Source organism: Harpia harpyja, chromosome 11 (genome assembly GCF_026419915.1).
Source record: "Harpia harpyja isolate bHarHar1 chromosome 11, bHarHar1 primary haplotype, whole genome shotgun sequence".
Classification (NCBI taxonomy): Eukaryota; Metazoa; Chordata; class Aves; order Accipitriformes; family Accipitridae; genus Harpia; species Harpia harpyja.
In genome coordinates this window covers 36,183,048-36,199,057 of record NC_068950.1, presented here as the reverse complement: position 1 = coordinate 36,199,057, position 16,010 = coordinate 36,183,048, and the positions used below count along the sequence as shown (strand labels likewise).

General features: G+C 42.1%; 1 protein-coding gene across 1 annotated transcript; it reads right to left on the bottom strand.

The window, feature by feature from the left end:
- Positions 1-340: 340 nt before the first annotated feature.
- On the bottom strand, positions 341-15,084 carry CMPK1 (cytidine/uridine monophosphate kinase 1). Its single transcript, XM_052801607.1, has 6 exons — positions 14,833-15,084; positions 6,027-6,173; positions 4,990-5,142; positions 3,386-3,462; positions 3,207-3,303; positions 341-2,725 (listed from the first exon to the last, which is right to left on the bottom strand). The coding sequence occupies exons 1-6, from the start codon at positions 14,905-14,907 to the stop codon at positions 2,684-2,686; spliced, it is 591 nt and encodes a 196-aa protein (XP_052657567.1). The 5' UTR covers positions 14,908-15,084; the 3' UTR covers positions 341-2,683.
- Between the last annotated feature and the right edge of the window lie 926 nt (positions 15,085-16,010).

Genomic DNA, 16,010 nt, shown 5'->3' with positions numbered 1-16,010 from the left:
AGCAGCTGCACAATAGGTTTGTGTTTTCTAGTCTACTTCAAGTCCCCTTTCTTTCACCGATGGGCCAGATGAATTATCACTGCACAACTATACAAATAGAGTAATCGGATAAACCTACATAATCAAGGAAAGGTACCAATTCCACAGGCATTTGCCTGATCTTATCTTGCGCCTACCAGGGTCCTCAGGACCTCAGTTTTGATGGTGAAAACTGAACTTTTATACACATACCTTTGTGTATGCAGCCATGCAAGGTATCTAACACTAACAAATACACACTTTATATAGATAGATACATATGAAAAATATCCCTTGTGACAGATTACTGTAAACCAAGCACTCGTGTTAAGCCACAGAACAAAGTTTATTAGATCTCCTCAAATTCTTTGTACAGTTTTGCTGCTAAACAGACACAACACATTGGCATATTGCCTTTAATCTTTATTTCAATCATAAGTCCAACTTGAAAGAATTGGTAACACATTTAATGGCATCTTCAATAAATAAAATGACAAAAAAAATCTAGTCTTTGCACAGACACTTTACAATCCACTCCAAATTCAATATTGCCAAAACATTGTTTTTTTCTAAAAACTTGCTCCAAAGGGTTTTTTTTCTTTGTTTCAGCACTTAAATACACAGAAAAGTATATGATGAGAGAAAACAGATACTCTATTCTGAACAGAACTTGTAAAAACCAGTAACTTAGAAACAAAAGATAATTAAATCTCTCTAATTAGATTAAAAGAATCCTGTTTGAAGTCTTTTTGGAAAAACCCTGATTCTAACCTTCATATCAAAACATGCATTTTTGCTGGATCCTATCCTATGTCAGCATACTTATACAATAACAATTTAATTCCATGATTTTTTTTTTTTTAAGGGGAAATTCCTAAAGCAAAAGCATTAGCCTCCCACACTCACAAAAGTAGTCATGGTCCATATATTCTGCAGTAGCAAACAGCTATTTGTGCTCAGTCCACTGTTTGAACTCCTACCATACTGGAAAAGATACTGTAGTTTACCCTTTCTTTCTGTACCCATCTCTTCCCCAGTCCAGCAGCCTCAAGAACCTCAGCAAGAAGAGAATTCATACAAATACAAATCAGCCCGCACAGATCACGCTGCAGGATGAGTACCAACACATCTGATTCCAATTAGAAGCTAGGCTTAATTCAAAGTTTTTCCTTAAATAGAGAAAGTCATCAATAAAGAAAAGCTGAGCCCCAAGATTTCCAAATTGCAATTGCCTATAATTTGCAACATCTATTAGCATATCACAAACCGATTACACTGTCAGTTAATGTAGGAAGAACACTCTACCACTAAAATTAGTTAAAACACTCATCTTCAAGCCTTCTGGAGCCTTCTTCAGTGAAAGCTCAGGGCATGCAAGGAATGCATGGTTGGGGCCCCACATACCTATGCATACTATATAGAAGAGAGAAAAGGTTACTTTAAACAAAAGGCAGAATTACACCACATCTGTGCAAACTTTTAAACCAGTTTGTTTCAACCAGTTATCTGCTTATCCCAACTATTGCTGATGACTGTACTTGGCTAATTCAAGAAAACGTGATGAAGCAAGACCCAATTTGTTTAAGGGAATGGTACTTTTTTCTGCAGGTATCTTCCCTTCAGCTGACCACGTAACAACAAAAGTGCAATAATTTACAATATTTTCAAACAAACAGCTATTAAAATTATACAATTTTAGGGAAACAAATTCACTAGTTTAACCATAAAAGTATTTCCCCAGGTACCAAACCTTAAAGCATTCAGTAATACAGTATTTCAACAATAATAATAATACAGAAATTCCCTTCCACTTGTTACAAAAGACAGAACTGTTAGAAGATTTTGCTTATTGTATGCTATTTAAGAGTTTTGCCATCTTGTGAAGACCATGCTGTAATTAAGAATATAAACTTCGTTTAAAATAAATGACTATGGAAATACTGACCTGACTTTGAAATTATATTCTTAACCTTTTGCAAATGAAGACAAGGTAAAGCCCAGGGCCATGTCATCCAGGTACTCAGGAACTTACAAGACAGTTTACATCCAGAGTCATAAGAAAGCACCACTTTCCATGAAGTACTTTGTATGTCTACTCCTGAACAGCATATTATATAGTTTTGTGAGACCTGCTAGAACAGATTCTCATACTAACTGTAGCTTGACTTAAAGAATTTGGCTTTGGGAATAACAGGGAACTTTGTGACAAAATTATTATCTGAAAAAATATCTGCTAAATTTGGTCCAAGCATCCTAAAAACAAACAAGGGCACACGGGTCCCTCATTGCTTAATGCTGCTGTTTAATTGATCCTTGAAAAAAAAAAAAAGTATATGGCAATAAGGAGTAAGAAGGGCTGCCCATGATAGGCACAGAACTGGGACAGAACAAATAGTCTCTTCAGAGAGATACTTCAACTGTGGTTTCGCCATGTGAGTAACTGAACTTGTACTAATGCAGAACCCTGAAATTTGTATGCTATAGCCACAAGAAATGATTTCTTATTTAAAAAACAGATCCATTTGTAATTAACTGCTTTTCCAATCATCATTAGATATGTGAAAAACAATAAAAAAATCTTTTAAAACAATTACAGAGTGGACTGCAGTAGCAGCTATTCAAGCAAGATTCAAGCACAAGTTTAAATGAACTTTCAAGCTGAGAATTAGCCTTCTTTGTCGAAAATTTGTACAACTTTTTCAAAAACCTACAAAGAGAGAGAAGAATACTAATTTTATGAAGTGTTAGTCAAACAGTTACTTCAACTTAAACCAGCACACACAATAATTGAGAGTATTTTAAAAAATATATAGGTTTTTCTTAAAAAATTCACTAATTCTTTAACAGTGAAATTGGCATAAATTCTGGGAAACTGAGACAGAAGAGCAATACAACTTCAGAAAAGCAAAAGCTCATGAAAGTGAAAAAGACAAGACACTGTTAAACACAGAAACACTGAAAACGTCTTTAGTCCAGCTCATGTTCAAGCAGAACTAATTGATTTCTTAAAGTTATTCACATCTTAATCAGTTCTTCAAGGGTCAAAACGAGAGTTCCACAACCTCCCTCAGTAATACACATCAGTGCTCGATTAGCACACTAACCACACGCACACACACCTCAGAAGAATGCCAAAACCATGTACCCTGCCACTGTCATCCCCGTGGTTTTTTGGCTTATATACTTACTTCATCAACAGACTTAGAAGCATCCACTTTTCTGACTTTTCCCATTCTCTCATACAAATCTATTATAGGCTTAGTAGACTGCAGATACGTATGAATTCTAGGAGAAAACACAGGGGGGAAAAAAGCATTACATAGCAAAATATAAACAGAAGGGAACTGAAAAGCTTTGAAGATGGTACCTCTTTTCCAGACTCTCCCGATTATCATCACTCCTACCACTGCTCTTGCCTCTTTCAAGACAGCGGCCAATACATATCTACAAAAAACATCAAAAGGATGATCACAACCAAGAACACAAGGTGCTATCTTGAAAGCAGGAACAAAACAATAATCCTGAAAAATCTAAATAGGCCAGACACACAAAATACTGTCCAGGTCTGGTGGATGTAACCAGAATTCACATGGAAAGTTAGATTCTTCCAGAGAAAAAGGATGATAGCTTTACACTTCACCAGTTTATTAAAATGGGGGCTCTTAAAATGGGATAGGGGTCAGTGGAAGTAAAAGCAACATCAAGATCTGTGGTTCGACTGGGACTCCGACTCGAGACATTTAAAGAAGAAAATTACCTGATTTTCAAGGATGTGTTCAGACTTCCTGAAAAGCATGTCAAATTAGACTACTAATATATGCCTGCACTGAAAGAAAGTTGCTGCGTGTTCTCTCAAGAATTTTGTAAGGCTACATACTAAGTTACTGTAAGTTAAAATGTTCTTACTTGACATTGCTATAACAAAGACTTAAAAATCAAAATCTAAGTAAAAACTGAAGAACTAACCATAGTTAAAAGCTGCCCAATGAACTAAGTTTTGAACTATGAAGTTGAGTAAGCAGTGCTGACACATGTACAGTTCATGAATACGTTTATCCTACTCCTGCAAGAGGACAATGGTTAAAAATTATTTTTTCCTACAAAGTACACCCATAGTAAAAAAAAAAATCCAGACGATCATGAGGCATTGTTGTCTATTTTTAGATCTAGTAAACAAATTAGAACCAAAATTAACACCCCACCAAGTGAAAAAATTAATTTAATCTTATTTAAGTTTTTAAATAGAAAAAAATAACCCCTCACTTGTTCTTTGAGATTAAAAAAATAACTGCAATTAATAAAAAAAAAGTAACAAAATTTCTCAGGGAATTGGGCAAAAGGGTAAAATGAAGAAAGTCAGCTTAAGGTGCTGGGATTCTCATATCCATTTTTATGCCTCAAGGGCACTGACATTTTAAAAAGACAGCATATCATGGCACTTGTTAAATGAATATAATGTATCACTGTCAAAATGCCCTTGTAATCTAATGACTTGCTGAATAAAATGTTGATTACTGGCTATCCTATAGCACATCTCATAACTATGAAAATAAAGACTGCTGCTGCCAGCACTTCAGAATTAAAGCAGACATTGCTATCAAGTTCATTTTGGACTAAACAGTTACTAAGAGTAAATTGAGTAATGTTTTCTGGAAATTAACCAAATAGTTTTGTATAATGTATTTAAAGTTTTTATAAATTTTCCTTAAGAATGCAATTGCCTGCAGTACTTCTTCAGTATAATTTATTCGCACGGTTATACCAAGTGCAATTAGCTGCCTGCTATTTCAAAAACATGCAGTTTTTCATCTGCTAAAACAAGTTGCCAAAAAATCCTTGAAAGTCACAGACGAAGTTTTCCTTCTACTCTTACACTAGTCCATTCACTACCTGACAGAGTTTTATTGTTCTTCTTGAATGATTCTCACAATATAGCAAGAAAGGAAGTGACAGAATAACACACTTCATTACCTCATTGTCACAATCGAAAAAGAGAACAAAAGAAACATCCGCCTTTCCATCCATAGTTTTATTCCAGCCTTGAAGATTATCTTCATTCCTGGGAAATCCATCAATCAAGAACTTGTTCTTCTGGGAATTGGCAGCCATTGTTTGATCCATAGCCTGATAAAAGAGAATTCAACTCATGATCTCCTGCACATACAACCATTTATCTACTTACTAAATTACCCCCAAAATGTTGACATGGTAAATTGAGAAGCATTTATTTTAGGATTATTGCAGATTTACAAAATGTATTTTTGTTTCACCTTCAATGCATGCTAATTAATTCACTGATGCACCAATATAGCCTTCTTTCAAACTGAATTCACTATTTCATAAAGCTCAAAATCTCATAACACACAATCCCAGCTTTAAAGTTTATTTTCTACAAGATACTGGAAAGTGCTGTTACACAGTAAGATGCCAAAACATCCCTGATCTAGAGTTAATTCTAACAGAAAAGCTCCAGATAAATTTAGAGTGCCATGAGCAACAGAAGCCGTCTCTGTCTTAAAGGATATACTCTGGTTTTCCTGAACATCTAATAAGGATAAAGGCTGGAGCTTTTCCTTCCACAGGAACATTAGCAGGTGCTCTTCCTCACCTGGCTATCTATTTTGATAAAACTTACAGAAACTTAGTACCTTTAAGGCCTCTAACCTGCGGTCAAATATGACTGAGCTGACCAAGAGGTCCAAAAGCTAGTTAAGGGAAATAAGAAATACAGAGTTTCACCGATTTCCTTAGAGCTACTAAAAAAGAAAAAAAAAAAAAATCCATTCTCACAAATCCCCAGGTATCAGAGGCTATCACCTACTTCCCTCCAACCAGCCAGAAAGAAACATGAGTAATTGCTAAAAGAAGCCCAGTAGGCGATGTGCACCTGTGTGTCTGCCATTTCATACTACTCACACCAGAAGAAAGGCAATTCTTCCAGAATACAGCCACTGTTTTGTTGCTTAGTCTGCAAGAGTGAACCAGCAAGGAGATAGCCCTTTCCTTACCCTCTTCAGCAAGCTGATTGTTATTTCAACCGGTACAATTTCTCCCTCCTTAATGTAGCTCTCAATGAGTTCTCCATACTGTGAGCCTGGCCTTTTTCGTTCATCTCGAAGGAGGTCACCAGCAGAAAGGTGCGTGTAGCCGTATTTCTGAAACATGCAAAACAAACAGGCATAGACTCCCTTCAGTTAGTACATGTGCAAAGTTAACATCAGTCAGCAGTGTCAACCACATTTATCTTCACATTGCAACAAAAGAATACAGGGAATAGCATCTTGCTAGTGACAGATCTATTCCATCTTCAGTGTGTAATCTGACAATACAGCATATTCTGCACGCACAGAAAGCACAGCAGTAGAGAGATTCTTGGTTAAAATGCTCGACAGGGCTTTGGTCAGGCATTCATGTACCGTTCTCAAAGGTAATTTTGTCATGTTTGGAAACAAGACCATCTCAAAGTCCCCAAGGCGCTTCCTGAAATGTTACACTGTGCAATCAGATATTTGACAATCACTAAATTAGATACAAGCTATACCCCATCCTAATGGTTCAACTACTTAAAAATTTTAAGTGGTTATCAGTTAGAACTGGGTCAGACTGGGTCAAGTCTTCACTTAGAAAGTGAAAAGTTGAGATAGTGTCTTTCCTTGCTACATTTACACAATAGGTTTGTAATTTTATCTCATTACCTACTTAAAGAAAAGCACATGAGGTGATTCCAGGTCCTTTGGAGCTGGAAGAATGTTTCAAGCACAGCATCAGTCAGGAATCCTTACACTCCCGTTGTGGTTCTGGCATCAACTTCCTCCTCTGCCTTGGTCAAATCACTTATAACTCTGCATCTAACATCGCAGCTACACAAACAGTGCTACACATGCACTCCTCTAAACCCAGCCCTGCATGCCTGCCCCTGCTACCTCTTTCCCTGGGATGAACGTGACAAACTTGGAGGGCAGCCCTTTGGGGAGTCTAGTGCCTTCTCGTAACGATGATGTGGCAGATGAAGGTAAACAGCTACGCTGGTGCCACCCTATATCACACCATGTACAGTAAACAGAAAGAAAGCAGAGAGATCAGGTCCAAATCTATCAATTTGTTACCGGTACGCAGGAAAACAGCAAACACCATTACTCTCTTCTTTCACCTCAAACTGCATCTAAAAAAAGTTGCTAATGCAAAATACCAATGAAAAGTATTTATTACTTGAATTTCTCAGGCATTTACCATCATAAACAGACACCTAGTGCAAACATACAAATACATGCTTACCAAAGAGAAATACATTGTTACAAAGGAAATTTTAGAGCACAAACCAATCATTTTCTCAGCTCATTTAACACCACAAGAAAACTAACCAAGTGTACTATGCTCCTTCACCAAATATAGTCCATAAAAATAGGCAATAAAGACATCTCCTTGGTGATTACCTAAGCTAGCTATACACCCAAAACAGTACACCTATACAGACTCATCCTAAACTTTTTACAAAAAACAAAAGCAGCAGCAAAAAACTTCAGGGTTATCAGCTTGGTTGCAGCAACATCCAAAGCAATTTTCAAAAAAGGTGTCCGAGCAGCATAATAATATGACTACACACTTTTTAAGGCTGTGAACTTGGGATTTAAAAACTTGGCTACTGGACTAAGTACAACAGAAATATTACACAACCCACTAAGTGACTTTAAAAACATTTCAGTTGCTTTCCAATTTCACCCACAAAAGCGTGGAAAGTTAGTTCTGCCATAGTCATAATTTAAGAAGGGATATAATTACCTAAATCTCCAAAACTCTACACAGCTGGCAAAAAAAGGAAGCAAGATTTTGCTCTAAATAACTGTGAAGAAAAAGCTCCACAGACATCCTCTATAAGCTCACTGTATTCCTGCTTTAATGTGCATTGCATTTGGATATGCATATTTAATTCCAAATCTAAATATTAACTATGAACTACAGAAGCCATAAACCAGAATAAATCTTTCCTATAAGCAAGAAACCTTACTCTGCTGAACCCTAAATTAACATGTAGTTCTCCTTGCTAACGTTAAAGAATGATGATATTTTTAACATCAAGTTTCTACAAAGGAGAAAACAGGAGGAAAATATAATCCCTTCGGTTTTAGAGGATTACGAAGCCATTTAATTTTCCTTGGCATTTCCCTTTTCATGCATGAAAACAAAATTGAGTCAGACAATTTTTTGAATTCTCTGACTTTTGCAACAGCAAACTAAAATAGTTTTTAATGGCTGAACAGGAAAGTAAAAGATAGAAGTGTTTTAAAGTGCTGTTGTATAAATAGACTTGTTTTAGATAATAGTAAATTGTATTCTAGAGTAACCTTCAGAATGGATTAATCAAGCAATAAGAAAAACAAACCTCTCCTTCAGGGCCCAAACATCTATTTATTAACTGTACCGAGCCAAGAGCCAAAGAAAACATGTCGGTTTAAACAATGCAAACAAGCACAGAGAAAGGCTTGGCTGCTGCTCCATACACAGAAGGCTTCAGAGATGCAGTGCTCACACTACTCTTGCCAGTTTTAATCAATGCCTACAGGGCACAAAGTTTTCTTTCATCTTAGGCAAGATAAACCCTCAGCAAGCGTCCTGAATTGGAGCAAATCGTCACATCCCCAAGAGCTCGCAAAAGAGACTGTGATGTAACTGCGCAAAAACCAGGGCAAAACACTCTTGCGTCTTGCCAGGGTTTGCACTGTGCCAGCATGACTTTCCAGCAGTGCCAAGTACATCTTGATGCAATCCCCAGAACGTGACTTGTTGCAACTACTGCCTAATTCTTCTCCTCCGAAATCGGAAAGGGAGCAGGACTGTGGCTGCCAAACAATGAAAAAGCAGTTTCTCCGGTTCTTGAAGGATGCATATATGCCAGATTCATAAAGTCAGACTGAAAGGAGACTTGAAATAGAAACTGGGTTAAAAAAATTTTCCAAACACTTGGATGCCAAGTATTGGACAGATTTTTAGATTACAGAGAAGAAAAAAAGAAAATACAGAATTAACTATTCTAAAACTTCTTTCAGAGATAATGCTTTCTGCTATGCTAGCAGACTGGAATGCTGTTCTATAAGAAGAAAAAAAGATTCAATGAATAAGTTGCTACTACACAAGTTCTCATTATTTTTAAAACTATTTTTATATTTAGAGAACCATAATCCAAATCTCTTCCAAAAATTAACTGTGAATGAAAAAGATGAAAATCAGCTGTCTTCAGCACCACTGTAGACATCTTCCTCCTTTGCATTAAAAAAAAAAAAAAAAAAAAAATCACAGGGATGTGGGAAGGCAAGCTCAAGTTTCCATCAATCCCACTACAGAGGTGTTACTCAGAACAGCACTTAGCAGTACTGTATAGAGCAGAGCAAAATATTGCTCGCTTGTTTGTCTCACAGTGGCCTTGTAAATCAGTCCCCATTCAGCAGGACAAACAGGGACATGCAACCTATAGGCTCCACATCTCCAAATTACAACCTGAGACTGCAGCCTCCCTGGGATGCCCTTCTCTCCCCTGCCCTGTAGCCACTTCCAGCTTTCTTCTGTCAACCAGGATTTGTGACTTCCACTCCGCAGACAGAACATGCTTTGTTTTCAGTAAATACAAAAAAATAGATGAATACAACTGAAAATACATGTCATATCTGTGTCACACTTGAATAAGGTGGAGTCTTGCCCTAGCAATCTTCTTGAGGCAGTAAGAAAGGATCAGCAGTGTGCAGCAGCTGCTGCTGGGACTCCTTACACAGCCAGCTTTCGAGGGGCACAAAGTTTATTTCTGATTCAGCCCTGTGTGGTCCAGCAACACATCTCTCCACTAAACACACAGCTTGAGACTTCCTTAAGTGAGCAGAAGCCAAGAAAAAGCAAGAAAAACACAAATTACTAGTTTGACCTTGACTCCTATCTTGGCTTATCATTGTTACTCTGAAAATGAAAGTCACAGGTCTTAAGATCTAAACAAATAAAACACAAACTTTCATTGCCCTAGTTCTGACCTGTCATATCTTGGGCAACCTTAATAAACAGCCGAAATTTGCTACATACACCATTCAAGAACTAGTTAAAAATAGAACTGAGTAAAGCCTGCAGCCTTCGTTTTGTTTTTGTGGGGGTTTTTTTTGTTTGGTTTTTTTTTACCTAAAAAAGCTTTTGTTTGTCCTATTAGCAATTAGCACATGGAATTAAAACTTTGGGGTATAAACTATGATGCAGTAATAGACCTTCTGTCTCCTTATTCCAATAAAAAAAAATTGAAGACATTTTCTTAGTTTGAAATATGTTCTTGCCTCTGGGGGAGGAAAAACAAACAAAAAAACCCACATTAACAAAACAAAACGCACAAAGGAGATCCCACTGACAGCACCCCCAGGGAAGGGGTGGCAAACAGAGCACCCCAGTGCTTCAGGAATGCTGAGCTCAATAAAAGGCACCCGGTAAGTTTGGGAAAGTCCAAAATTCAAAGCCCAGTGTTCTGCAAAATGGAAGCATATAGGGATAAATCTTCAGGGGGTAGGTTTAAACGATCACTCACCATGTTTTAAAAAAAGCTCCAAAGTTCAGAAATATAAACTTATTTTCAAAAAAAACAACTATGAGAACTTAAGGCTAAGGAGAATACTAATACTTGGCACTCTTGAAAGAGATTTCAGAAGTTGAGTTTAAAGTAAACAATTTTAAAAACGTTTTTATTTCAAGGAAGGTAACACTGTCTCTCAGCCGACTTCCAGAAGACAATTAACACACAACAGCAGAACCTAAATCCACTGCTACTTTCAGAGGAGTGTTTCTGATACAATGAGTTCTTCTTTGCACTGTTTTCTTCACCCTAGGAAATCTCCTCATCATATATCCCAAAGCAACTTAACAGCTTTTTCCATTTGGATATTAACTTACACTCTTATAAAAGGAGAAGGCTTCAGCATCCCACCTTGTGGAATTAATTTTAGATTTAACCACAAACATACAGGATCAGGCTGTGGTGGAGGTGAATTACATTTTAGGTACACAGAGAGGGATGTCTTGCATACTCCAAATCCCTACAGAATCACCTTGCCAAAACAAACAAACAAAATACAACTCAAATCTTGCTTGGAACACAGACAAATGGTTTAGTTATTATTCTTCCCACCAACCAAAGAGCTTTGCATTTCAGGCAAAGGTTGTAAGGATTTGAAATTTAAGTACATGAAAGCATATTTTGCACAGATTTGAAGAATGCATTTTTTGCCTTGACTTCACCATAACCATTTTATGAGCAAAGTTCAGAAGTCAGCAATAAAACACATTCATTTTGCCCTACACACACATAATAATCTCACAGTCACAGAAAATACAAACACTGTGGAAAGCATGAAGGTTATTGCAAGAACCTGCATTCAAGTGACATCATTCAACTACCTGCTCAAATATTCTGCCTCACATGACAGCCGTGCAACAGTCCCAGATGATGGCAAGCTCCACCTAACAGAGCTGTGGAAGGTTTCAGGAGTTAATCTGCTGAGCTGGAAGGGAGAGGATACGAACTTAAGAGGGAATTCTGCTTCATCCCTTCCTAAACAGCGGGAAACGGTCCAGATCAGCAGTTTTGCTGCATTTGCATTTCAGTGACAATTCTGTGAGTTTGTGGAATGTACACGAGTCTTTCTTCCATATCGGAGAAAACCAGCCTGGTTCAGCTGTCTCCTCCAACCTTATCTGCGAAGATAAAGAAACCTAATCGCTTACCTGCTGTTCCCTTTCGTACACCGTGTCAATACCCATTTCCACTTGTTATTGCGTCTTCTTCCCTCAAATAATTTCTCCATTTTGGTCCAAATTTGGTATGAATACATGCCTTCTCCAGAATGAGGGACTCCAGCACACACATATTGAGCCGTTATGATTTAGGCTACTACTTAACACATACATATTTCGCCTACAACATGTGATAGCCATCTCCCTTTTCTGAGAATGTAGAGCATAGTCAGCAAAACAATTACAACACTACTTTGAGAAATCATTCCCAGGTAGTACGTAATACCCGCTTTACTCTACAAAACACAGCTATCCTTGGTTTGTTAATAAAATCATTTAATGCTAAAAGCATACAAGATCTCACCTCAGCAAAGTGAGACTTCTTCCACATGTGTGATGTGCTCTGTCCCAAATCTCCAGTATGAATAGCAACTGAGAAATAATTATAGCCCATACTGACTTTTTGTTCAGCGCACACTTCAGATTTACAGCAAGATACTGGGTCAGATTCATTCCAAATGTAAGCTAATATTATTCAGTCCGTTTACAACAAGGATGAATGAGGTTTATTATTACTCAGCTACAGCCCCTTTTCTCTGTGGCAAGCTGCCAACAGGGTTTAAAATCTGAACAAAAATACACCTTCAACCTAAAGGCAACATTGACTGCATACAGGCTATTCAACCGCCTGCACCAGGGCTCTCTGGGGGGCTGCTAGGGGCCAGGCCAAGGACGTGTGCTTAAAAAAGGTGCTGCTCTCCAGTACGTCTGCTGTGTTTCATCCACACTTCCCTGTTCATGTCCCCTTTTTCGAAAGTTTTCTAGCAGGCTTGCATCAGTCCAACTCTCCCTTCAACCACCTCAGACCCTCTCTCCCTCAAAGTTTAGCCAGCAGCTCCTGTAGAGGTGTCCAAGCGAGCAGGAAGGCCATCCATTGCAGATGGCGAGTCCGAGTGCTTTCTATTGTCAGCCCACTGACTTCAATAAACTTCTTTCCATGCAATGAACAGGATTAGCAGAATTAAAGCAAATTTACATTTATTAGTATTTGGACTTCCCTTTCCAGGCTTAGAAAAGAAAATAAATACAGTACAAGCAAAGTTAACTTTCCTCTTTCATTTTGAGCTGCAAATACAATTTGAGTAGCAATGACTGATCTGAACTCCTCCTAATAAAGTGGTCTTTATCCAATTATATTAACCTATCAAGCCAAAGGCATTTATACTTCTAAACATAGGCCAGCGGCCACACAAGGTACTTCAGCCCTGAGGCTACATTAATGGTTTGGTGAAAGCCATTAATGACAGCCTACAAGATTCCCCTGCAGTTTAAGCTCATTTGTTTGCTATGTGCCAGGGGCAGAATTTGACCTTACCAAAAAGGCTTTATGAGCACTACGAACCTTTCATTCCACAATTTAATTTAATGAATAAGCTGGTTTGAATGACAGTCTGCAATTTGTGGTTAAAATCCTTCAGAACTAAGTCATAAAGGCATTTTTCAGTCTGGACCAAATTTGCATAACTTAGTTATACAACACTGAGGACTGGGATATAATGGCAGCGTGGATAAACTGTAACAGCACTGCCAGGGCATCACCAGAATAGACAACACCAAAATGTGCCCGTGCCAGGAGTTGCGGGTTTTTTTTCCACCAATAGTTTCAGAAACATGGGCATTGCTACAGTTCTTAGTCATTCCTTTTGGTGCGGGTATGGATAAACTTTGATCCTATATGGCTTTTAACAAGAAAAATATATACAACTGCTCAGGGGGGGAAAAAAAAAAAAGAAGCTGTTTCAAATCCAACATACACGCTTGGAAGCATTCAGCCTTAACTACTTCTGTAATTATTCACCTGGATACAGTGCACTTATCCCTCCGTTTTTTGGTTTTTAAAAGGATGGTGCTATACCATGTAGCGTTCACCGTTCTTTCTTAGATACTTGTCCTATCTCAAAGGGCTGTAAAAATGTATTTGGAAAACTGAAAATAAGAAATACATAGCAGAAAGTCTTCTCAACCTATACTGTCAGTTTTAGGCTCTTTGAAAAGAGAGGAAAAGATTAACCATCTATGAGGTCAGGACATCCTTTGACCTCTACCATATTCTGTGACAGAACAAAACTTTAGTTCTATTTTTAACATTTTACTTTCACAACTTACAGAAATGGCACCGGATCAGAAAGCCAACACCCTGCAATGTCTATCGTACCAGCTCTTACATTTACGGGACAGGCTTCAGAAGACATAGACCTTGATCCCACACATTTGAAGTCAATGTATTCCCAACCACTGTAAACCATCCCGCCTCCATTCCCAGGCCACAAAACCGGCAGGCCGAGGCGTGTGGGTGGCAGCCTCGCAATCACCTACGTGGCCAGGCAGACGTGTACAGAGCCACCCACTTGGGCTGGGCTGCACGGCTGGCCTGACACCGCACCACCACCCAGGCGGCCCGCAACTTCTGGAGAGCCACGCTCCTGCCTCTCCGCCAAGGCGCAGCAGGCAACCGCTGCTCCTGCCCAAAAACACCACAGCCTCCAAACCCCAAGCAGGTGTCCCACCACCCAGGGCGGATGATGCCAGCACAGGCAGACCCACCCGTGCGGTGGGATCCCCGGGGGGCTGAGGGAATAAAAGGCAGAAGGAGGACAAAGGCCTGCCCTTGGCCAGGCCGCCTGACAGGGGCTGGAAGGGGAACGGGGGGGTGGCTGGACCGTGGGCTGCCCCTGCCGCTTCACCGCCTGACGGGGAGATGTGGGTCAGTTATTTTTATTTGATCGCCTCCGAGGGGCGGACCGGGGCTAGACAAGAGCCCAGACCGCAAGGGAGGTGCGGGGCCCGCCGCCGGGCGAAGGGGGACGCGCTCCCCGCAAGCGACCACCCCGAGGAGAGGCACGCACCCCCGCCCCCGGGTGGGCCTACAACTCCCAGCGTGCCCCGCGCCCGTGCCCGCACAGCCGCCCGCAGCCGGAGCCCCGCGGCACGCCGGGACGCGTAGTCCCGTACCCCCCCCACACTCACTCCCCCCATCCCCGGCGGCGTGTCCGCTGCCCTCACCTCCACGATGCGAGCGCACTGCGTCCCCTTGCCCGCCCCGGGCCCGCCGAGGACGAAGACGACGACGGGCTTCATGAGGAGAAGGAGGCGGCGGCGGAGCAGCAGCAGGACGACAGCGGCGGCGGGGCGGCGGCCAAGGGGCGGCCGTGGAGCGGGCGGGGAGCGGCGGGCACCGAGGCCAGGGCTGGGGATAGAGCTGAGGCAGAGCCGTCGCCGCCGCTGCTGCTGAGCTGTCCCCGCCGAGGGAAAGTGCTTCCGGGTCCCCGGCGGCGCGCGCTGACCGGGAGGGGCGGGGCGGGCACGTGCGCGCGAGGGCCGGCAGCCGCCGCTCTCCCATCCGGTCCGCCGTCTCCCCAGCCCCCCCCCCCACCCCCTCACGGCCTGCCCTGCGCTTCTCCTCCCAACCCGCTCCGGTGCGCAACCGGGCGACGCACCGTCCTCCGGTGAACGCTCGGCCTGGGCAGCGCGTGACCGCCGGGATCGGGGCCGAGCAACAGGGCCGTACCGCTGCCGCCGGGGGCGGGGGGGGGGGGGCTGCCCCGTGAGGGACCTGCCGCACCCCCAACCAGCCACCGAGCCCCGCCGGTTGTCACAAGCCTGTGACCTGGGCTGGGGGGGGGGCAGGCCTTAACGGAGCCCCGGGCGCCGTGGGTGGCTTACGCCCCGGGACGCCGGCGGGGAAAGGCCAAGGCCGGAGCGACCCTCCAGCAGGACCGGGGCGGGACGGTTGCGTCGGGTTTATTTTGAAATAACCCGGTCCTTTCCCTCACGGCCCGGCCCGGTCGGAGCGATGGCGGCGGCGCCTTCGCGCTGCCATGGCAACCCCGCCGCGCCGCACTGCGCCTGCGCGGCCCGCCCCGCTGACCGTTTGTTAGCCCGCTGGCGTTTTTAAATCCCCTGCGCGCGCGCTGGCGGTTGGTTCCCCCGGGTACGCTTTGATTGGTCGAGCGAGCCGTTTCCCCCACCTATGCGCCGATTGGGTCGGAGTAAGTAGCGGGGGGCGGGAGCGCGGCCGGTTTTGCCTTCTGATTGGCCGGCGGCTGGCGGCGGCGGGGAACGAGGGGTCGGTGGTGGGCTGAGGAAGGCGCCGGAGCGGGGCGGGAGGGGACGGGACTGGCCCGGTCCTGGTCCTGCCGCGGCGGGAGGCCGAGGCGGTTCCTGGTGCCTCCCCGCAGGGA